Source organism: Natator depressus, chromosome 4 (genome assembly GCF_965152275.1).
Source record: "Natator depressus isolate rNatDep1 chromosome 4, rNatDep2.hap1, whole genome shotgun sequence".
In the NCBI taxonomy this organism is placed as follows: domain Eukaryota; kingdom Metazoa; phylum Chordata; order Testudines; family Cheloniidae; genus Natator; species Natator depressus.
Genome location: NC_134237.1, coordinates 80957915 through 80981744, shown reverse-complemented (window position 1 = coordinate 80981744; position 23830 = coordinate 80957915). Strand labels below are relative to the sequence as shown.

General features: G+C 47.0%; 1 protein-coding gene across 2 annotated transcripts in view; it reads right to left on the bottom strand.

The window, feature by feature from the left end:
- The window catches only part of LOC141986615 (cytochrome P450 4V2-like), a 29249-nt gene extending 22675 nt beyond the window's left edge, over positions 1-6574 (bottom strand). Inside the window, exon 1 of one of the 2 annotated variants that reach the window (XM_074951295.1) lies at positions 6284-6574. In XM_074951295.1, coding sequence (XP_074807396.1) covers positions 6284-6494 — 211 coding nt within the window. In that variant the 5' untranslated portion in view covers positions 6495-6574. The remainder of the gene's footprint in view (positions 1-6283) is intronic. The other variant, XM_074951296.1, reaches the window with a different exon arrangement.
- Positions 6575-23830: the final 17256 nt, after the last annotated feature.

Genomic DNA, 23830 nt, shown 5'->3' with positions numbered 1-23830 from the left:
AACTGCTCTGAGGATTAATCAGGGCCGTGTAAGTGAAGGAATCTGCTGTCTGTAGGATCCCTGCCTCATATGTTATAGAAAAGGTGCATAGTTGGGGCTCTACCAAATTCACGGTCCACTTTGGTCAATTTCACGATCAGAGTACGTTTAAAATCATACATTTCATGATTTCAGTTATTTAAATCTGAAATTTCATGGTGTTGTAATTGTAGGGGTCCTTACCCAAAAAGGAGCTGTGGGCAGGGTTGCAAGATCATTGTAGGGAGGGTTGCAGTACTGCTACCCTTACTTCTGTGCGGCTGCTGGCGGCACCACTGCCTTCAAAGCTGGGGAGCTGGATAGTGGCGGCTGCTGGCCGAGAGCCCAGCTCTGAAGGCAGAGCTACCCGCAGAGCTGGGCCCTCAGTCAGCAGCTGCCACTCTCCAGCCACCCACCTCTGAAGGCAGCAGCGCAGGAGTAAGGATGACATGGTATGGTATTGCTAACCTTACTTCTGCACTGCTGCTGGCAGAGCACTGCCTTCAGAGCTGGGTACCCAGCCAACAGCCGTCGCTCTCTGGCCACCCAACTCTGAAGGCAGCACAGAAGTAAGGGTGGCAATACCACAACCCGACCTAAAATAACATTGCAACCCCCCTGCAACTCCCTTTTGGGTCAGGACCCCCCATTTGAGAAACACTGTTTCTTCCCTTCCCCTCCCCGTTCCCCCTCCCCTATGTGAAATCTGTATAGTATAGGCTACAAGAACACAAAAGACCACATTTCACACGGGGGAGGGGGACTTCACGGTAACGCTTTTTTCATGGCTGTGAATTTCGTAGGGCCCTATGCATAGCAAATGAGGGCAAGGGGTTGCAGGAAGAGAAAGGAGGTTTAGATAGTGGAATTCTGCCCTGGAGAACTGGCTTCTATCCCAGCCTCTGCCACAGAGGGTGATGCTAAGCAGGTCACTTAACCCAAATTTTCCACAGGTAGTCATTAATTGTGTGTTCCTCATTTTCTGGATGCCCAAACGTGGCCTGTTCAGGAGAAGTGCAGGGGGCTCATAATTGCAGCTGAAGGCAGCGGGAGCTGTGCTTGAATATATAAAGTGTGATACATTGTTAAGTACTATAAAAAATCAGGTCTTCAGCATCTCAGATTGAGCACCTAAAATTAGTGGATATTTTTTACCTTAATCTCTCTGTGCCTCACTTCCCCATAATCATACCCCCTCACCTCACAGTGGTGATGCAAAAAAATTAATTAATTAATGTTTGGGAAGCAGATGGATACTACTGTGATCAGTATCATAGAAGAGACCCCGAGGAAACTAATAATTCTATCTTCATATCAGAATTTGACTAGCATGCAGTAAATACAGCCTATGGCAACATACTGAACTATGGGGTTAAAACAAAACATTGAATAGCTGCTCATTAACTGAGCACTGTCCATCCTACATGCAGAATGACGCTGAGGTCCTATGGAAAATATAGTATGTGATCATGCAATTAAAGACTAGATCATAATCCTTATGCACAAAGAGAGCTCTTTTAAGGTTGTATAGCCAACCTTAATTCTGACATTTCCTAACTTTTGAGTGCTTGACTTGAAAACCTTCATAATGTTCTTTTAAAATAAATTTGTGTGTGTGATAGATATTTATGTAGCAAATGCTGTCTTAGGCCCTGAACTTGCAAGGAATTCCACACAGGCAGCCGCCTGCACTTGTCCAGAGCAAATGGCAGGATTGTGGCCCTAGTTTATGTCTTTTAACCCACTTATGTCATAGTACAAAGTCAGAAATGACATGTAAAAAGAGCAGTTCAGCCAACCAGATCTTCATCAGAATGTATGGTGCAAAATAAACACATTTAAACAACCCAGAACCTTGAAAATTTCCCTGGTACTGGCAAGACATTCCTACAGAAGCATTATTTATGCTTACCCTGATCAAAACAAAATTCTGCTTTTAAAGACACTCATTGGCTTTCCAAATAAAATATTGTAACATTTCCAAATCTGAGCCCTGTCTGCTCTGTAACTTGTTTCCAGGCCCTGGGCAAGGAATTGAAACAGGAAGACTTGGAATCTTCCCTAAGTGAGAGCTATTGGTTTCCGTAGAATCTAAGATTTCTGCTTCTTGTGGTTGTGAAGATAACTTTCCAAACATGACCCAAGTATGATCTGATGCAGCATTTCCTGGTCTTTCATGGAATCATAGAAGATTACGGTTGGAAGAGACCTCAGGAGGTCATCTAGTCCAATCCCCTGCTCAAAGCAGGACCAACACCAACTAAATTATCCCTGGCAGCGCTTTGTCAAGCCGGGCCTTAAAAACCTCTAACGATGGAGATTCCACCATCTCCCTAGGGAACTCATTCCAGTGCTTCACTACCCTCCTAGTGAAACAGTGTTTCCTAATAGCCAACCTATACCTCCCCCACTGCAACTTGAGACCATTGCTCCTTGTTCTGTCATCTGCCACCACTGAGAACAGCCGAGCTCCATCCTCTTTGGAACCCCCCTTCAGGTAGTTGAAGGCTGCTATCAAATCCCCCCTCACTCTTCTCTTCTGCAGACTAAAAAAGCCCAGTTCCCTCAGCCTCTCATCATGTGCCCCAGTCTGCTGATCATTTTCATTGCCCTCCGCTGGACACTCTAATTTGTCCACATCTTTCTGTAGTGGGGGGCCCAAAACTGGAGCAGGTGGCCTCACCAGTGCCAAACCGAAGGGAATAATCACTTCCCTCGATCCGCTGGCAATGCTCGTACTAATGCAGCCCAATATGCCATTAGCCTTCTTGGCAACGAGGGCACACTGCTGACTCATATCCAGCTTCTCATCCACTGTAATCCCCAAGTCCTTTTCTGCAGAACTGCTGCTTAGCTAGTCGGTCCCCAGTCTACAGCAGTGCATGGGATTCTTCCATTCTAAGTGCAGGACTCTGCACTTGTCTTTGTTGAACCTCATCAGATTTCTTTTGGCCCAATCCTCCAATATGTCTAGGTCACTCTGGACCCTATCCCTACCCTCCAGCATATCTACCTCTCCCCCCATCTTTGTGTAATCGGTGAACTTGCTGAGGGTGCAATCCATCCCATCATCCAGATCATTAATAAAGATGTTGAACAAAACCGGCCCCAGGACCGATCTGTGGGGCGCTCCGCTTGATACTGGCTGCCAACTAGACATCGAGCTGTTGATCACTACCCATTGAGCCCAACAATCTAGCCAGCTTTCTATCCATCTTATAGTCCATTCATCCAATCTATACTTTTTTAACTTGCTGGCAAAAATACTGTGGGAGACCGTATCAAAAGCTTTGCTAAAGTCAAAATATGTCATGTCCACTGCTTTCTCCATATCCACAGAGATAGTTATCTCATCATAGAAGGCAATCATGTTGGTCAGGCATGACTTGCCCTTGGTGAATCCATGTTGACTGTTCCTGATTACCCTCCTCTCCTCCAAAATGCTTCAAAATGGTTTCTTTGAGGACCTTTCTAAATCAACAGAGAGATTGTGCTGGTTAGGTTTTTGGAAGGGGGAAGAGCTGCCACCGTTAGGAGAAGGGTTCCGTGTGTGTAAGTTTGTAGGAGGGCTGCACTTCCCACCTACTGGAACAGAGGCTTGAGTGCAGTCTCACCTCCTAAAGCAAGATCCATGGGAGCATTCAGCCTCCCAAATAGAAGGCTCTTTGGGCGTAGGTGGGAACATCAACAACACCCCATCGCCCCTTAGAAACAGTTCTGTGGAGAAGAGTCTCTCTTGCTATAGCAACAGAGGAGGAGGATGCTAAGTCCATCAACAACAACCTACCCCAAGCAGAGTTTCACCTAGCTCCCAACACAGACACAGCTGTCTGTTGGGATGGCCAGAGGGGCCCCAACACAGGGCTCTGTGCCGAAATGTCTGCTCATAGTTTTAATTGGCCCTCACAGGAGTTTGATTAAAGGATAAAGGACCCCTGGGTCTTTGAGGCTCTTGAGGTGTTAGTGCTTCAAAGCTCCACCCTCAGAATACCTATGCTTGCCTGGTGGCTAATTGAAGCTGCTCTTTATGAGCACTTGTGCACCAACTGGGACCCAGTGCCTCTACATGGGTTCCCTGCCCAAGTGTAAAAGGTCCAGGCCATTGTAATTTCTCATGGTGGCTGTGCTGCAGTAAAGAGCTCTGGGGCAGCTTGGAACTTTAAAAGTTCCCATCTACAAGGCCTGTGCTGGCAGCTGTTGGGGCCATGGAGTGGGAGGTGCTGAGAGGAGCCAATGTGCCCCGCTGCATTTGCCTTAGCTCCAGCAAGTAGGGAAGGGTCCAAGAGGTTACATAACAGTTATATATAATGTGCTACAAATGGACTTTGTGTTGTTTCTCTAGTAAGAGAGTTGTGGCAGATGTACGTTAATTACACATAAAATAATTATATAAGATACTAAGTCCAGGAGTTATATAGTGTTATAAAATGTGGACTTCATATTTTACAGATAGAAGAACACAACGTGAAATACAGCTCACAATTTATAACCTATAGTACATCTATTATACTTCTGTTTTGCCACAGAAGCATTTTGCAGATGGAAGACCATATCAATCTATATTTTAATGAAAATTCTACAAGTGTGAGAAGGGCAGGACTGGGCCTGTACATTTAGCAAAAAGCTAACAATAAACCAGATCAGCTACCTTTTGGGATATCCAGACACCAGATAAAATTCACCGTATTAGGTGTTCAGTTGTTGTAAATCAGCAGCACTCCACTGAAGACACCGGATTTACACCAGCTGCAGGTCTGGCCTATTGTTTTCCCAAATGACATCAAAAAGAAAAAACTTCACCAGCAGGAGCATTAAACCTACATTTATAGTATTGTCTTCTTCAGCACAACCACCACACCCACCCTGCAGCAAAGTTAAGCAAAAAAATAATCTTTTTTCTTCATTCCACTTCAGGTATAACTTACCTGAAAGATCCCTTTTGTTAAAAAAAATCAAGGCTCAATAATACAGCACAAAAGCCCACAGTTGCACAGGTACAATAAGCACAGAAATCCATGCATATTGATATTTTTACTATCTCACTGGGGAGAAAGGCACAATAACTTCAGCACCTTAAGACTCAGATGAATATAGGTGTATAAAAAAGTCTCACAGTAGAAAAAGAACTAGTAATGTCCGATTTGTCTTGCAAATCAGAGGAGCATAATGAATGGACTCATAACATTGTAATGTGGAACTGTTCCAGTTTTGCATAAATACTGCATACACTTTGAAAGTTTGTTCTGAAACAACAATTCCTATGTACATAACAAGCTCATCTAATTATGTAATTATCCAGCGCTTTAGCATAAGGCTCCTTTACCGTAGAATCTAGTGGGAAAGCATGTACCATGGCAGTTGTTTTTAAATGTATTAGCCATAAAGAGGCTGACCAAGGGTCTCTAAAGTTTCACTGAAAGACAAGAAATGGATTTCAAAGCATACAGGGGTGGAAAGGTAGCTTCTGAAAAAGGTAAACTTCAAAATGTCCTTTTGAACTCTTGAAAGTTAAAAATATTTGACATCAGTTAGGAAATATCTGGTAAAAATCAAAACAAACAATTCGTCCAAGTTTAATGTTACGTTTGGACCAAGACAGAGGGGGAGCTGAAAGCAACACAGCTGTCTGCCGGGTAGCTATTATTCCGGCTGCAAAAGAGAAACTAACACAGAAGGCGGCTTTGCAATGGGGAGGGGAAGTGCTCAAATAATTAAAAGGACAGGACATCATAATTAAGAACTTGTTTTCATGAAACAAAATTATAATCAATTTATAAACTCGTTGGAAATAGCGGGGGGGAGGGGGGAACCCCAGGAAGCATAAAAACCTGTCAGAGGTTTCTGGGGGAGGTTTGGTTGGTAGAAGTAGAGTCTCGGTAATACTGCCTGTCTGTTTTGCCTGGATCTAGAAATGCAGCAGGATGCTGAGTAATGAACTGTTTTCTTTTTGTCTGCAGCTTGGAAAAAATCCTTTAACCTAAGACCAGCTCGCTCCTACTCTGTTATTCTACAACACCACCACCACTTAGTGATGGGGCCAGCCCAGCTCCACTGCTGCAAATCAGCTCCTATTTCTACAGCCCCTGGAAATCGCCAGCCACTTCCCGAGCACTTTACTAATGTCTACACCGCTGTACGCCCAAGTTGGCAGGGCTGATCCCCAGGGCACTACGGTCACCCGGGAGAGAGGGTGCTGCAGGCAGCAGCTCCGGGAGGGAAGAGGGGTTTGCAGGCACCCCCCGCTACGTGTCTGGGCGGCCGTTACCTTCCCCTTTGCGCTCGAAGAGCAGAGCATTTCCCAGCAGCGGGTAACAGGGGCTGAGCCCCGGAATCGGCTTCAGCGCCTTCCACTTCCCCAGGTAATCCGGCAGCAGGCGGAACGTGAAGGCTGCCAGCAGCGTGAAGAGCAGAGTGACGACTCCAGCCCCCCAGTAGAGCAGCCGGTCCCCCTCCTGGGGCAGCTGCAGAGCCCCCATCGCTGCCCCGACCCGGCCGCTGGGCGTGCACTGAGCCGTTGTCCCGAGAACAGTTCCCCTCTCCTCTCGCCCGAGCTGGGCGGTGCGCCAGGGGACTCCAGGAGGCGGAGCTCGAGCCCCGGGGGCTGGGCTGGAGCGGGAGGCCGGGGAACAAAGCGGCAGGGAAGGAGGGATCTCTAGACAGGCTCCATGAGCGAGCAGAGCAGCAGAGGAAAGAAACGCGGCTGTGATCTGTGGTTGGCCTTGTTCTCGCTGTCTAAGCTGGGATCTGCAGGAGGTGACACGAGCCCACAGCAGGGGAAAGACCACGAAGGAGGGAAGCATCAGAGAAGACCGACTCAGCAAAGGCACAGACTCCATGCAACTCCCTCAGCTTCGGTTAGGCCACATGCCTGCAGCAAAAGGCAAAGTGTGACCCTAGGAGTAAATACTTCAGCTTTCAGCTGCCATGGACCAGGAGCCCCAACTCTGAATGTGACACCCCTGAGCCTGTGCAGCCTGGGATCTGAACTTGGAGGGTCAAGTGAGGTCTCCCTGTAGTTGTCAGTGACCCTAACTACCACTGCTCATAGTTAGAGGGGTCAAACCATCTTTCACTCAGCTACTGCAAGGTCCAGGGCACAACTACTAGCCTCATGGGCAACACTGAGAATACCTTCAGGACACAGGCACTATTACATATGAGGGCAGGGTCAGTGTGGGAGAGGGACAAACTACAGCAACCAAGTATAGTCATGAGTTGATACCCTGTGGGGTAGAGGGCCCAGAGCTCGGTCCTCCCGCCCAAGCCTGGAAGTCTACACAGCAATGAAACAGCCCCACAGCCCAACCTGTGAGCCCAAGTCCACTGGCTCCCTTCTTAGGTCAGTGGAAGCACTCCTGGTGAGGATGCACACCACTGACACAAGGAGGGTAGCTGGATGTGAATCACTGCAGAAATTACTATGGTGGCTGTTGTAGTAATGTAGACTGTAGTTAGATGAGGCCCTGAAACATAAACCCTTGTATCAGAGGCCTGGTATGAGGCCTAAGGTCTGAACTAAAGTAACGGTCAAGACTTTGTTAACATAAAGCAAAGTTAAGCTGTGAGCAAAAGGCAGGCGCTGCTCAGAATCTGGCAAGGAAAGGGCTGATGTTTCAAAAACACACATACCTAAAAAGGTACTGGACACTAGAGTTATAAACATGTGCCAGGATGGTACCAGAACACTCCGATACTTGCACATTCCACACAGACAACAAGGAACAAGCTGACCCATCCTCAAGACAGGGGCAGAAGGTTAATATGATGGATGGGGTTGTTTTGATCAAACCAACATGTATAAGGTAATAGGCTGCACCTTACTACGTAGAGGGGTTGTACCTCAGTATGTCAGGAGTGAGGTGTAATTTGTTTGTACCTGTATATAAGAATGCACTCCTGAGGGGTTGTCTTTGTCTGGCATAGGGGGCAGTGGTAAATCCCATCACTGACTGAGCCGGTCCATTGTCAGGGAGCATATGTGTACTAGTAGAGCTGTAGACATCTGATCCGGGGAGCTAGAGACTGTGTTTCGTTTGGCAATAAACCTGGCCAGGTGCCTTCCTACCTTATCAGAGTCTGTGGTCCTTGGGTTTCTCTTGGGGTCTGCTGTGCCAGCTATCTGTGCAGAGCCAGGGCAGAACGCAGCCAACTGTTATCAACATTGAATAGAGCAGAACACCGCACTGGTGACACTTGACGACAGCTGTAAGCCAGCCGAATATAGGTCAACTTTCTAGCATAGACATACCCTAAATCAGTGCTTCTCAAACATTGCAGGTTGGCAGCCCCTTATTTGAAGTCAACATTTTTCACAACTCCATTACATTTACTATAAAAAGTAAGAGTAAAAAATGTATAGATGGTAACAATCATAACCCTTTATAATTTATTTGGGTGCGTGGTTTAAGAGGTTGCCATAGAATACTTGACTTTGTAGGTGGGGATGTGTGGGGAGTGAGATTTTCTTTACTATAGATTGTAATAAAATTTTCAATGCTTTATGACCCTCCCCCCCCCACCACACATACACGCACACAAGGGGATCATAAGCCACTGGCTTAGAAAACACTAACCTAAATTGTGTAGGAAGTCAGACTAGAGATGATCATAATGATCCCTTGTGGACTTAAAAATCTATAACTTCTCAAAGTTATTGATTTTCTTTCTGATCTTAGTCTAGTCCTTGTTGTTGAGGTACACAACTCCTGACATATCCAAGTAACTTAACAATATTTTAGTACATTAGTTAGAGAGAAATCCCTCCTCCAATGCCCTTAGTGAAGCCAACTCTGCTACATTTCCTCCATGATGAAAACTTGTCTCTTTCCATCCAAATGCACAGTTAAGCCTGTCTTTTTGACATCTCCTTGTGGATACCCAGCTAGCAATTTATCTTCAACATGGCCAAAATTGAGCTTACAATCTTCACTCACAAATTTTCCATCACAGTGGATCACATCACCATCCTCCCAGTAACTCATGCCCAAAATCTGGATGTCATTTTTGACTGAGCCCTCTCTTTAATGGCCATCCAGGGTCTCTGCAAGTATCACCACTTCTCTCTGCATAATATTTCAAAGTTTTAGCCTTTTTCTATCTCTCTGGATTGCTGAGGCTATTTTTCAGGCCTTCATCATCTCATACTTCTGTAACATATTTTTGTATATGAAATAGAGATTATAAATTGTTTTGTACTTTAGAATAAGTTGTACTTTATGCCTTTACATTTGGTTAAGGTAGTTGACCATGTATTAGATGTGGAGTCTGAAATTCAAAATGGTGTGTCTGCCAAACAACTGCTTGACTCCATCTTTGTTTAGCTTCTTGTTGAAGTTTTCATGCCCTTTTGGAACTTTGGCAGGAAAGGCAGTTAACCATTAGCACAGAACTGGTTCAGACAGGTTCCAGCAGGGGAGCTGCCAGTTTTACCTCAGAACTTTGGTGCACTTGTTCCTATATAAACTCTGAGCGCCCGCTGTCCTAGAGGCAGCCACGGTACCGTTGTAGTTACGCGGCTACATGGACCAGAAGATCAACATCTGAAGACATAAGCATTAAGAACTGTGACTGTGCTACCAATCTCTAAACCCCACATTATTTTCAGAGAAAGGTACAGAGGTCCTGTAGATCACACACCCTCGGGTGATCACAGAGCCAGGCCTCTCTTTAGCATCAGCAGATCCTGTTGATCTCCCACTAAGAAGCAGTTGAGACCCAGGGTCCATCAATTGGCTGTGACAACGGTGTCGTGCCATCTATTGCTTATCAACACCTAGAAACGGTGGAGTATCTAGGGTATTTTGGTTTTAGGTTTATTTGTTTATTGCCAGAGTGTCTGTCTGGTTGGGCCTGGATTTTAAATCCAAATTGTCAAACCACATCTCGCTGTTGCTTCTTATTAAGTTATCTGTTCTAAATAAAAGCTGTCATCCGTTTACTTTATTCTTCTCTCTTCTTTATCCATTTGCATCATGGGATAGGAAGGCACACTATCTTTCCCTTCTAACCCCCAGCTGATAGATACCGGATGAAGGTCCAAGATCCTGCTAATTAGCTGCAAGGGATAGCTGGCCTATACCATCCTCACCATCATAGTTAATGTTGCAGGGTTAACACTCTCACTACTATAATCTCCCTTTCTCTGGCTTTGAGGCAAGACAAATTGCCTTCCTAAAGCCATTTAAAATGTTCCAGCTAGGGATTATCTACCTGGCTCATCACTCAGAACTTCTGGGCTGCTACTGACAAAGTTCTAAAAATTTCTCCTATTTTAAGGGTCTAACTGACCACTTCAGCACTCTGCTGCATTATCCTATTGCCACCTTTGAAAATCATCATGCCTGCAGCTTGCTGAAGGTCTCACATCAAGTCAGTAATACAGCTGGTGTGGTCCAGAAATACAAGTCAAGGGATATGAATTCTAGTCACAGCCCTGCCACTGATTTGTCTTGTGACCTTTGGAAAATCACATACCCTTTCTGTGCCTTTGGGATTTAAGGATACCGGTGAAGCAACAGGAATAATCTGTGAGATTGATAGTTAACTGGAGGGATTAGAGACAAGAACAAAAACTAAAATGAGATTCATCTTGGTAAAAGGTATATTGATGCCACACTTAACCCTGATTACGTCTGAATATTAAACTGAGGCTAAGGCCTAACTTCCTCGATCCCTGTAACTTTGTTTCAAGGGCAATCACAGTAGTTATCTTCCACCCTACTTAATTGCTGTCCTGAGTAACAGTGGGGGAGGTCTAGGTTGGCTATTAGGAAACACTGTTTCACTAGGAGGGTGGTGAACACTGGAATGGGTTACCTAGGGAAGTGGTGGAATCTCCATCTTTAGAGGTTTTAAAGGTCCAGCTTGACAAAACCCTGGCTGGGATGATTTAGTTGGGGTTGGTCCTACTTTGAGCAGGGGCTTGGACTAGATGACCTCCTGAGGTCTCTTCCAACCCTAATCTTCTATGATTCTTACATAACATGTGGGAAAATGGAATAACCAGACAGGAACACAGGATTAAGACTATCATAAAACTATTGGCCACATAATTGTGCCTCTAGCCCGCTTCGTGCATAATAAAAGCCCTACCCTTACACGCCAGTGAGCTGCAGTAGCCAAGGGGAGGGTGAGTCTCTCTCTCTCTCTCGCTTGTTGGCATGCACATAATATCAGCCCTGCCGCCCACCCACCCCCGACGGTGATCACGCAGGCATGCACCCCCAACCCCGCTCCCATCTCTGAGGCTGCTCCAGGCACACTGAAACCATCCCAATGTGTAGAAAGAATAGTAAATATGGCAGGCGACCAGCTTGGCTTAACAGTGAAATCCTTGCTGATGTTAACCACAAAAAAGAAGCTTACAAGAAGCGGAAGATTGGACAAATGACCAGGGATGAGTATAAAAATATTGCTTGGGCATGTTGGAGTGAAATCAGGAAGGCTAAATCACACCTGGAGTTGCAGCTAGCGAGAGATGTTAAGAGTAACAAGAAGGGTTCTTCAGGTATGTTGGCAACAAGAAGAAAACCAAGGAAAGTGTGGGCCCCTTACTGAATGAGGGAGGCAACCTAGCGACAGAGGATGCGGAAAAAGCTAATGTACTCAATGCTTTTTTTGCCTCTGTCTTCACGAACAAGGTCAGCTCCCAGATTATTGCACTGGGCAGCACAGCATGGGGAGGAGGTGGCCAGCCCTCTGTGAAGAAAGAAGTGGTTCAGGACTATTTAGAAAAGCTGGACGTGCACAAGTCCATGGGGCCGGATGCGTTGCATCCGAGAGTGCTAAAGGAATTGGTGGATGTGACTGCAGAGCCATTGGCCATTATCTTTGAAAACTCATGGCGATTGGGGGAAGTCCCGGAAGACTGGAAAAAGGCTAATGTAATGCCAATCTTTAAAAAAGGAAAGGAGGAGGATCCTGGGAACTACGGGCCAGTCAGCCTCACCTCAGTCCCCGGAAAAATCATGGAGCATGTCTTCAAGGAATCAATTCTGAAGCACTTAGACGAGAGGAAAGTGATCAGGAACAGTCAGCCTGGATTTACCAAGGGAAGGTCATGCCTGACTAATTTAATTGCCTTCTATGATGAGATAACTGGTTCTGTGGATCAAGGGAAAGCAGTGGACGTGTTATTCCTTGACTTTAGCAAAGCTTTTGACACAGTCTCCCACAGTATTCTTGTCAGCAAGTTAAAGAAGTATGGGCTGGATGGATGCACTACAAGGTGGGTAGAAAGTTGGCTAGATTGTCGGGCTCAACGGGTAGTGATCAATGGCTCCATGTCTAGTTGGCAGCCAGTATCTAGCGGAGTGCCCCAAGGGTCGGTCCTGGGGCAGGTTTTGTTCAATATCTTCATTAATGATCTGGAAGATGGTGTGGATTGCACCCTCAGCAAGTTTGCGGATGACACTAAACTGGGTGGAGTGGTAGATACGCTGGAGGGTAGGGATAGGATACAGAGGGACCTAGACAAATTGGAGGATTGGGCCAAAAGAAATCTGATGAGGTTCAACAAGGACAAGTGCAGAGTGCTGCACTTAGGATGGAAGAATCCAATGCACCGCTACAGACTAGGGACCGAATGGCTAGGCAGCAGTTCTGCAGAGAAGGACCTAGGGGTGACAGTGGACGAGAAGCTGGATATGAGTCAACAGTGTGCACTTGTTGCCAAGAAGGGCAATGGTATTTTGCACTGTGTAAGTAGGGTCATTGCCAGCAGATTGAGGGACATGATCGTTCCCCTCTATTCGACATTGGTGAAGCCTCATCTGGAGTACTGTGTCCAGTTTTGGGCCCCACACTACAAGAAGGATGTGGAAAAATTGGAGAGAGTCCAGCGAAGGGCAACAAAAACGATTAGGGGTCTGGAACACATGACTTATGAGGAGAGGCTGAGGGAACTGGGATTGTTTAGTCTACGGAAGAGAAGAATGAGGGGGGATTTGATAGCTGCTTTTAAACTACCTGAAAGGTGGATCCAAAGAGGATGGATCTAGACTATTCTCAGAGATAGCAGATGACAGGACAAAGAGTAATGGTCTCAAGTTGCAGTGGGGGAGATTTAGGTTGGATATTAGGAAAAACTTTTTCACTAGGAGGGTGGTGAAACACTGGAATGCATTACCTAGGGAGGTGGTGGAATCCCCTTCCTTAGAAGTTTTTAAGGTCAGGCTTGACAAAGCCCTGGCTGGGATGATTTAGTTAGGGATTGGTCCTGCTCTGGGCAGGGGGTTGGACTAGATGACCTCCGGAGGTCCCATCCAACTCTGATATTCTATGATTCTATGAAACAGATGTGTTGCCGGGGGAGAGGCGCGTGTCCCCCGGCAGAGGTTTTTTTTTGCATTTTTCTGCACGGGGGGGCACAGAAAAATGCAGGCCATATGAATTCTGTGCCCCCACATTGGTGCAGAATCCCCCCCACACGTAACATATGTATAAGAAACATAGGGCATTAGGAAAGTAGGTGTGAACTCTATATACCACAATCATAGTGAATAGTTTGTAGATACAGTATATGCAAATATGTCCCAGTTTTATTAAACAGCTCTTTTATTATTAATTATTATTATTATTAAAGAAGCTATTTCTGATTTTCATGTATTTTACCATCCAGCTCTCACTCAGTATTGAACCCAGAAGGAAGCCTCTAACAGACTGAATAATTTTCCTTCTCTTACCCCTTTATCCATCATCTACAGCAGCACCAGCACCATTTCAGTCACCTTACCATTCAGCACCTGGTCTCACTGCACCGCCTCAGTTTTTACATCCCGGGGACTTAAGTGTGTCCGATGCCCCTGAGTCTCCATTACTCGGCACCAATCTATCACCGAGACCTTCAGCACCCTTTCTACAGTACTCCCGTACCACTTCAAGCCTCTCAAATGAAGAAGACGACGACGAGGAGGACGGTGAACATGTTTTCCTCACATATTCTTCCCAGGTTCCATTACCTGCAACTGGGAGATGCATTACAGCACAGTCTCCCTATCCTAGCGGCTACCTGCATTGCTATGGCAACCCCTGGATGGGACCACCTATGCCCTTCCCTCGGTGTCATATCCTTGGGAGCAGCAGTTTTAGGAAGAAATCACTTGAGACACAGAGAGCTGTGAGCCATGAAAGCAGCCATTTATTTTCACACACTGAACTAACCAAACCAGCCAAAACTGGCTGGGCTATCCCCTAATAATCTCAGTTGCCATAGCAACAACAAGGTGCTGTTACCACGATAACCAAATACACAACATATTCCTCCCCCCTTAATAAGAACATCCCCTAAATAAAACAAACACTAAACTAGAGAAGGAGAGTAGACTGCCTCCATTCCCAGCTAAACCCCAGGGATTATGTTGCCCCACAGCTGTGGGTTCGTCCTCGCTAAAGATCCAGCCATTGAGGAGGTCGTCTGTCTCTAGGCAGATTACGGCAAACTGCTGGTGTTGTTGCACCCAAAAGTACCTTGGGCGCAGGCCTGACAATGGGCTCAGGGTTCGTAGCGCAAACAGGTGAGGAGGTGTTATCAGCTTGTTCCGGGCAAGGGGATCTCTCAGCCACCAGCAATAATGGAGGAGAACAGTCAGGAACAGGTGATTTTTGATTCGGTGTCTCGCCAGAAGAGGTGAAGTCAGACAACTCAACTGAAGATGTGTCCTGAGGACTGGCATGACCTGGCAACAGCTGATCTACATGTCACCACCAGGTGAGATTCTCTGCAGTCTGGACTGTGTAGGAAACAGGTCCTGTTTGAGTGATGATTGTGGCAGGTACCCATTTAGCTCCGGAAGTACAATTCCAAGCCAAAACAGGCTCTCCCAAGCTAAAGGTTCAGTCTTTTGCTCTGGGTGCACATCTGCTGACTTGATATTGCTGCTGACGTTGCACAATTTGTCTGGGTTTAGAAGGTTTCAGCAGATCAAAGCAAGTGCGCAGCTGTCGTCCCATCATTAGAAAGGCCGGGGATGCCTTGGTCGTAGCATGAGGTGTGTTTCTGTAGGAAAGTAAGAAGGTGTCCAGACGCTCTTGAATGGAGTGTTGTCCCCTTGCTGATTTCAAAGTTTGTTTCATTGTCTGCACAGATCTTTCAGATAATCCATTGGTGGATGGATGATATGGTGCTGAAGTGATGTGGTGTATCCCATTTGCCTTCATAAAATTTTGAAACTCCTGAGAGACGAACTGCGGTCCGTTGTCGCTCACAAGTTGTTCTGGCAGACCGAAACGACTAAAAAGAGTCCCCCTAGTTTTTGGATAGTACTCTCTGCAGTAGTGGACTGCATTATAGAGACTTCTGGCCATTTAGAATGGGCATCTACCATCACCAAGAATATGCTTCCTTCAAGGGGGCCAGCGAAGTCAACATGAATACGTTGCCACAGGTTTTCAGGCCAGTCACATGGGTGTAGGGGCGCCCCCACTGGGGTGCATTCCTGACACGACATACAAGCTCTTGCCTTCTCTTCAATAGCACTGTCCAATCCAGGCCACCAAAAATATCTTCGTGCAATTTCCTTCATATGCACTATTCCACAGTGACCAGAATGTAGCTGTTCTAACATCTCTGATATCAGTGGTGGTGGGAAAATGACACGTCTCCCCCACAACAAACAACCAGATTGGATCGATAACTCCGTCCTCCTGGACATATAGGTAAGAAGGCCGGGTGAGACCAGAGAGGTTCATCGAGATGTTCCATGCATCACCAGGTCCATAACTTGGGACAATACTGGGTCAACGCGAGTTGCCTTCTTTATCGGAGTAGCAGTGATGGGTGTATTCTCTACGTGTTCAAAGTAGAAGATTTCCTTTTGGGCAGTATCTTGATGTTTGACTGGCAAAGGCAACCTTGAGAGACCATCTGCATTGCCGTGCAGAGTGGATTTCCGATATTTGATCTCGTGTGTGCGCTGAAAGTAACAATGCCCAACATTGCATACGACTAGCAGCTAATGGAGGAATGCCTGTGTAGGGTCCAAAAATTGACGTCAGAGGTCGATGGTCCGTAAGAAGAGTAAACTTCCGCACAAACAGGTACTGATGAAACTTCCGAATTCCAAAAACAATTCCCAATGCCTCACATTCGATTTGGACATAGTTAGTTTCTGCTTTGCTTAGCGTGCATGAAGCAAAAGCAATAGGTCTCTCTTCTCCCGAAGGCATAATGTGTGACACGACTGCTCCCACTCCATAAGGGGAGGCATTGCAGGCCAATTGTAGGGGTAAGGATGGATCAAAGTGCGTTAGAACTTCAGAATTTAGCAATGCATCCTTAGCTTTGTTAAATGCAACATTACAGGCTTCAGTCCACTTCCAGGTCTTGTTCTGCCCAAGAAGTTCGTGAAGTGGTTTTAGCAGTGTGGCTAACTGTGAGATGAACTTTCCATAATAGTTCAATAGTCCTAGAATCAAGTGCAGCTGGCTAACATTTTGAGGTGGGGAGGCTCTACAATAGCCTTAACTTTTGCAGGGGCCTTATGAAGACCCGCAGCATCAATGATGTGTCCCAAATATTCTACAGAGGGCTGGAAGAATTCACACTTGTCTTTGCAGACTCGTAGGCCATACTCTTCCAGTCTTTGTAGGGTAGCCTCTAAATTCTTTAAGTGATCCTCTTCATTCCTTCCAGTGACCAGGGTGTCGTCCAGATAGCACTGGACTCCTGGCAAGACACACAAGATCTGGTCCATAGCCCTCTGGAACAGGGCGGGAGCAGATGTTATTCTGAAGGGTAGGCGACTGTATCGATAAAGCCCCTTATGAGTCACAATAGTCAACAGCTCTTGGGACTTTTTATCAACATGCATCTGTAAATACGCTTGACTCAGATCCATCTTACTGAACTTTTGTCCCCCTCCCTTTTTAGGCCCGCGAAGAGGTCATCGATGCGGGGAAGCGGGTATTGCTCTGCACACAACACCGGGTTGACAGTGACTTTAAAATCACCACAAATCTGGAGGGAGCCATCTTTCTTCACTATTGGAATGATAGGAGTGGCCCATGGGCTATGGGTAACTGGTATTAGGACTCCATTGGTGACCAGGCACTCCAGGTCTGCTTCAACTTTCGGCCTGATGGCATATGGCACAGTTCAGGCTTTCAGATATTTTGGTTGACTATCAGGTTTAATGTTCAATGTCACAGTGATTCCCTTCATACTTCCCAGATCCTCTCCAAAAACAGCAGCATGTTTCGTTAGTATAGTGGTCAGACCGGTTTCTTCTTTAGTCATTCGGTGCACTTCTGCCCAATTCAGCTTAATCTTCCCAAGCCAAGACCTACCCATTAAGGCTGAGTAATTACCTCTCACCACAAAACAGTGGCAATTTAGCAGCCTGTCCATTGAACTCCACCTTATGCACAGCACTGTCCTTTTACCTGGATAGAACAAAACCATTTAGAAAAACCCCCAAACTTTTTGTCTCTACTACTCAGTGATCACAGGAAAAAGCTCTCTCTACCCAGACTCTCCAAATGGATTGCTGACTGCATACATCTGTTACCAGCTGAGGCAAATACACCCTCCTACATCAATTAGGACACACTCTACTAGGGCTGTCTCCACCTTCACTGCCTTTCTCCATAATGTCCCGCTTTTTGACATATGCTAGGCAGCTACCTTGGGCAGCACTACACTCTCATGCTCACTGCAACATACGAAACCAAGATGGGTAGCGCTGTCTTGTCAACAGCCTTCTTACCTGATCCAAAGTCCCAACCATCCTAAGGGATACTGCTTTTCAGTCATCTGAAGTGGAGCACCCACAGGGACATCTCTCTCTCGAAGAGGTTACTTACCCTGTGCAGTAACTGATGTTCTTCAAGATGCGTGGCCTTGTGGGTGCTCCACTACCTGCCCGCCTCCCCTCTACTTCGGAATCTGGAATGCACTCCATTGTAGAGAAGAAACTGAGAAGCCCGGGCCGTGCACGCTCTATTCAAACGCTGACAGCTAGTGAGGCAGGCACAGCGCATGCACGGCCCACAGGGGTACTGCTGTAGAAATCTCCGATCGAAGATACCGGGATGCACCTTGACCTGAAGTGGAGCACCCACAGGACACTCATCTCGAAGAACATCAGTTAGTGCACAGGGTGAGTAACCTCCTCTTCCCGCCTAAACATAAAAAGTCGCCAAATTCGGAGTGAGGAGGGGACAAGAAGGGCTTACAAAATGGATGCCTAGTTGTCCTTTAGAGGATGCAAGATGGCCTTAGGATTTTTACCTCCACACTGTGACATGGGTAAAAGCCACTCATTTTACAGTGTGGATACAGCTGATGCCTGGGTCACCAAACTCACATCCAGAGAGTGGGCCAGCATTATCTCACAATCACCTAGGCCTGTGTGTCCCAACCCTTCTACCCCAAATTTACCACTTGATTCCCAGGAACTGGAAGCACTCTCCTGGTTCAAACACAACTCTATGTGTTTAACCCTTCCTTTTCATGCCGACTGCTCAACTGTAAACACAGTTAACCTATTGTGTGTTAGCTAAGTCCGTCACTAAGAAGAAGCCCTACATCAAGCACACTGCTAGCTGACCAGAGGAACACAGCCAGATTCTGGTAAAACTGCAGTGGAAGGAGTGCAAGACATTTGACTTCATCAGAGCACAAGAAATGATCATGGGTACAAAAGTATCTTACCTGGGAGTGTTGGGGAAAACACAGTTACTCACCTCTTGTAACTGTTGTTCTTCGAGATGTGTTGCTCATATCGATTCCAATTAGATGTGTATATGTCGTGTGTTCAGTCGTCGGAAAGTTTTTCCCCTAGCAGCACCCGTCAGCTTGGCTGTGGGGCCCCCTGGAGTGGCGCCTTCATGGCACTCAATATATGACCCTGCCGACCCGGCACCCCCTCAGTTCTTTCTTGCCGGCTACTCCGACAGAGGGGAAGGTGGGTGGGTTTGGAATGGATATGAGCAACACATCTCAAAGAACAACAGTTACGAGAGGTGAGTAACCGTTTTTTCTTCTTCGAGTGATTGCTCATATCGATTCCAATTAAGTGACTCCCAAGCCTTACCTAGGCGGTGGGGTCAGAGTTAAGAGAACGCTGATTGCAGCACCGCTCTGCCGCAAGCCACGTCATCTCTGGCATGCCGGACAATGGCGTAATGAGAGGTGAAGATATACACCAAGGACCAAGTTGCTGCCCTGCAGATTTCTTGGATAAGGACTTGGGTCCAGAACGCCACTGATGAGGCCTGGGCCCTCGTGGAGTGTGCTATAAAAGCCAGGGCTGGTAGTTTGGCCAGCTCGTAGCATGTGCGGATGCATGACATGATCCAGGAGGATATTCCTTGAGATGAAACTGGGAGTCATTTCATCCAGTCTGCCAATGCTATGAACAGCTGGTTCAACTTTCTGAATGGCTTAGTGTACTCGATGTAGAAAGCTAGTTCTCACTGAACATCGAAGGAGTGAAGCCACTGTTCCTGGTTACTGGCATGAGGCTTAGGGTAAAAGACGGGTAGGAAAATGTCCTGACTGGTGTGGAAGTACGACATCACCTTGGGGAGAAAGGCCAGACATGGCCTGAGTTTCACCTTATCCTTATGGAAAACTGTGTAAGGTGCATCAGAGGTGAGGGCCTTTACCTCAGACACCCTCCTCGCAGATGTAATGGCGACCGGGAACGCTATCTTCCAAGACAGGTACAGGAGGGAGCAAGTTGCCAGTGGTTCGAATGGGGGCCCCAGGAGCCTGGAAAGGACCAGGTTAAGGTCCCACGCAGGGACAGGTTGTTAGATCTGGGGATGTAGGCAGTCCAAACCTTTAAGGAAGCAACCAACCATAGGGTTGGCGAAGACAGATTGACCAGACGCTCCTGGGTGAAAGGCCAAGATAGCAGCGAGGTGTACTCTTATGGAGGACACTACCAGGCCTTGATGTTTCAGGTGTAGGAGGTACTCCAAGATCAGAGGTACTGGAGCCTAGAGAGGGGGTATGCAATGCTGGTCACACCAACACAAGAATCTCTTCCACTTCGCCAGATACATGGCTCTAGTAGAGGGCTTCCTGCTGCCAAGGAGGACCTCCCTTACTTGTTCCAAGCATGGAAGTTCCAGGGGGTTCTGCCATGAAGCTTCCAAGCCATGAGGTGGAGGGACTGTAGGTCAGGATGATGGAGGTGACCATGGTCCTGAGTAAGTCGGGGAAGAGAGGGAACGTGACCGGTGCGTCCACTGACAGCTCCAGTAGCGTGGTGTACCAGTGCTGGTGAGGCCACACTGGAGCTATCAGAATTATCTTTGCCCCCTCCCTGCAGACCTTGAGCAGGACCTTGTGCAAGAGAGGGAACTGGGGAAAGGCGTAGAGCAGGCAACCTTTCCAGGGTAGCAGGAATGCGTCCATGAGGGAGCCTGGGCTGTGACCCTGGAAGGAACAGAACATTGGGCACTTCCTGTTGTGTCGGGTGGAAAAACAGGTCAACCTGGGGAAACTCCCACCTTTGGAAAATGAGGTGTATGATATCTGGCCGGATGGACCACTCGTGTGTGCGGAAGGACCTGCTGAGGTGCAGGGCCATCCTTAGGCATACACAGCATATGTGGCTGCATAGGGCACCCGAAAATTTGGGGTACCTCTGGGTCTTAGTGTCCACTGTCCCTCCTCTTCCTATTTTTGTTCTGCCCCCTCCTGCAGGCTCCCACAGCTACCTGCTGCAGCCTCCTGAGTCTTCCAGGGAAGGGAATCTAGTAACTTAAAAGTGAAAAAACCTTCCAGGCCTATTAGCACAACACTGAAACTGTTAAAGAGCCATTCAAGTAGTCATGAAGCCATTTAACAGGCATTTGCCAACCCCTAGGTATATACTGTCAGTTTCTGAATTTACTGACAAAAACAGTTGTGCGTTACTGTAATATTTACTCAGAACATGTTAGTCTACAGGACCTTCGTTTAAAATTTGCTTTAAAAATATTTCATTAGTGTGTTGCTGAAGATTATAAAATCACATCTCTAAAAAATCCTTGCATAGATTTTTAGATGCACAATCTGACTATTCATCTTTAGCCTTAAATGCTTAACTCTTCAGACATATATTTTTTTAAATAAATCCTTCAAAAGCCCATCCATATCTAAAATACACATTTTAATTTTAATTACCATAGTAAAAAAAAACTTGCTTCCAAAGTCGTCCTGTCCTTTCTGTCCACCTCTTTCTCCCTTCACACCCCTGTTGAAGAGAGCCTTAAAGGGACAACGCCCCTTTCCTTCCAGATAGCCGGACAAATAAGTTTCCCTTTCTTCCCTTCTATTTGATGAACTAGTTTTAAGAGAACCCTCTAGCAAAATCAGTATCTTAGTAAGATATAAAATCGTTTGTTATGCCTAAAATCTTTGGAAACACATTTTTTAAAGTTGGTGAAATTTCATAAACAGGTCTATTGTTATGGAGATCACACAAAATAAATTAGTGTTCCCTTTTTCTAAAACAATGAACATTGTTATAAAACTAAACCTCTGTGACTGATTAATTTAAAATAATGTCTTCGTTTCAGTGACTTAAATATGCAGTAATCTGGAATGATTACTTTATGAAGGCTTAAGAGTACATTTAAAATATAAAATCACCTTAGAAATACCGATTAAGAAAACGTAAATCAGAGAAGAGCTGCATCATGTATTGCATAATATTGAATGTTGTATTCAGCTGACTTACCCTTACTACAAAGTTTTTGGAAATAAATCTCTGACAAACTTCAGGGTATATCAAAAAACCCATGACTGACATTTTTTATTCCCAAATATGGTGCTTTTAATTAGGTACCTTCTTCATGTCCAATCTTCACCATCTGACATGCAGTGGAAAACATGCTCCATTTTCTTTAGAAAGAAATTGCAGAAGAGTGTTTTTTTCAAATGTCATTTGCTTCATTTCGATTCAGGGATTTGGCTGGAGTGGGGGCAGGGCCTGGAGCAGAGCAGGGGGTGGAGTATGGGCGAGGCCACAGGCAGAAGAGGCGGGCTGGGGAGCTAGCCTCCCCAAGCGTCAGCTTCACCCACCGCCCATGACAGCAGGTAAGAGTGGGTTGGCTCCCGCACACCCAGTGTGCACTGGAGACTCCTTAGGCAGGGGCCATATTCACAGAGCCGAATGCATTGGTGCCACACATTCTGCATGAGGGAGAGGGTATGTGGGTCTTTGTGGGGAACTGTGATTCTCCACCGCCATGAGGCAGGCCGGGCTGCTCAGTATCCTTTGCTGCCTTGTTGCCCGCGCCCTGGGCTGTGAGCCCAGGCTGCCATCGGGCATAGGGGCACCAGTTTAATAATACTGCGTAGGGCCCCATAAATCCTAAGGATGGCCCTGCTGAGGCGGTCGGCCAGCGTGTTCTGAACTCCTGGTAGAAAGGATGCTTCCAGGTGAATGGAGTGGGCTATGCAGAACTCCCACAGTCAGAGGACCTCCTGGCATAGGCGAGAAGTACGGGCTCCCCCTTGCTTATTGATGTAAAACACGGCAGTGGTGTTGTCCATTAGGACTGCTATGCACTGGCCTTGCAGTCGGGCCTAAAAGGCCTGGCAAGCGAGGCGCACCACTCTCAGCTCCTTGATGTTGCTATTTAGGGAGAGCTCATCCTGCGACCACAGGCCTTGTGTCTGGAGGTCCCCCAGATGCCCCCCCCCATCCCAGAGCCGACGCATCCATAACCAGGGACAAGGAAAGTTGAGGGTTGTGGAAGGGTACTCCTCCCCATACCGCTTGGGGGTCAAGCCACCAGCGAAGGGACGTGAGGACCTGCCCTGGCACCGTGACCAATGAATTCAAGCTGTTGCACCCCAGGCGGTAGGCCAAGGTGAGCCATGTCTGCAACAGTCTGAGCCAGAGCCTAGCGTGCCGGGTCACGTAAGTGCAAGAAGCCATTGGCCAAGGAGACTCAGGCACCCGCTTGCTGTTGTGGTTGAGAATTGGTGGAGGCTTTGAATTATGTCTGTGATGGCTCAAAATCGGGACTCCAGCAGAAGGGCTTGCGCCTGAACCGAGTCTAACACTGCCACAACGAATTCTATTCTCTGGGTCGGTTCCAAGGTCGACTTCCCCAAGTTGAGGAGACCAAGCTACTCAAACATGCAACTGACCAAACGGATTTGGGACTGCACCTGTGCCCTGGTGCAGCCCCTGAGCAGCCAGTCGTCTAGGTAGGGGTATACTTGCACCTGCTGGCAATGGAGGAAAGCAGTCACAACTGACACGCACTTGGTGAACACTCAGGAAGCTGTTGAGAGGCTGAATGGTAGGGCAGTGAATTGGTAATGCTTGTGGTTGACCACAAAAGTATAGGAAGCGCCTGTGTGCTGGACAAATCGCTATGTGGAAGTACGGACTCTTCATGTTGAGGGTGTCATACCAGTTTCCCGGATGCAGGGAAGGAATAATAGTGCCCAGAGAGACCATGAAGAACATCAACTTTACCATTAAATTTGTTGAGTCCGTGCAGGTCTAGAATAGGTCTGAGATCCCCCTTGGCCTTGGGGATTAGGAAGTATTGGGAGTAGAATCCCTTGCCCCTTAGCTCCTGAGGAAGCTCCTCCACCACTTCTATGGTGAGGAGCACCTGCACCTCCTGGATAAGGAGTTGCTCATGAGAGGGGTCCCTGAAGAGGGACAGAGAAGGGGGGTGGGAGGGAGGGTAGGAGCAGAACTGGAGTATCCCACTTCCACCGGACCCAGCAGTCCGAGGTTATTTGGGACCAAGCATGGTAGACGTGGGACAAACCATTCAAAAAGGGCGGGGAAGGATCCGGGAATGAGTCTGGTGCACCGTCCTCAAGCACCCCTTCAAAAGGCTTGCTTGGAAC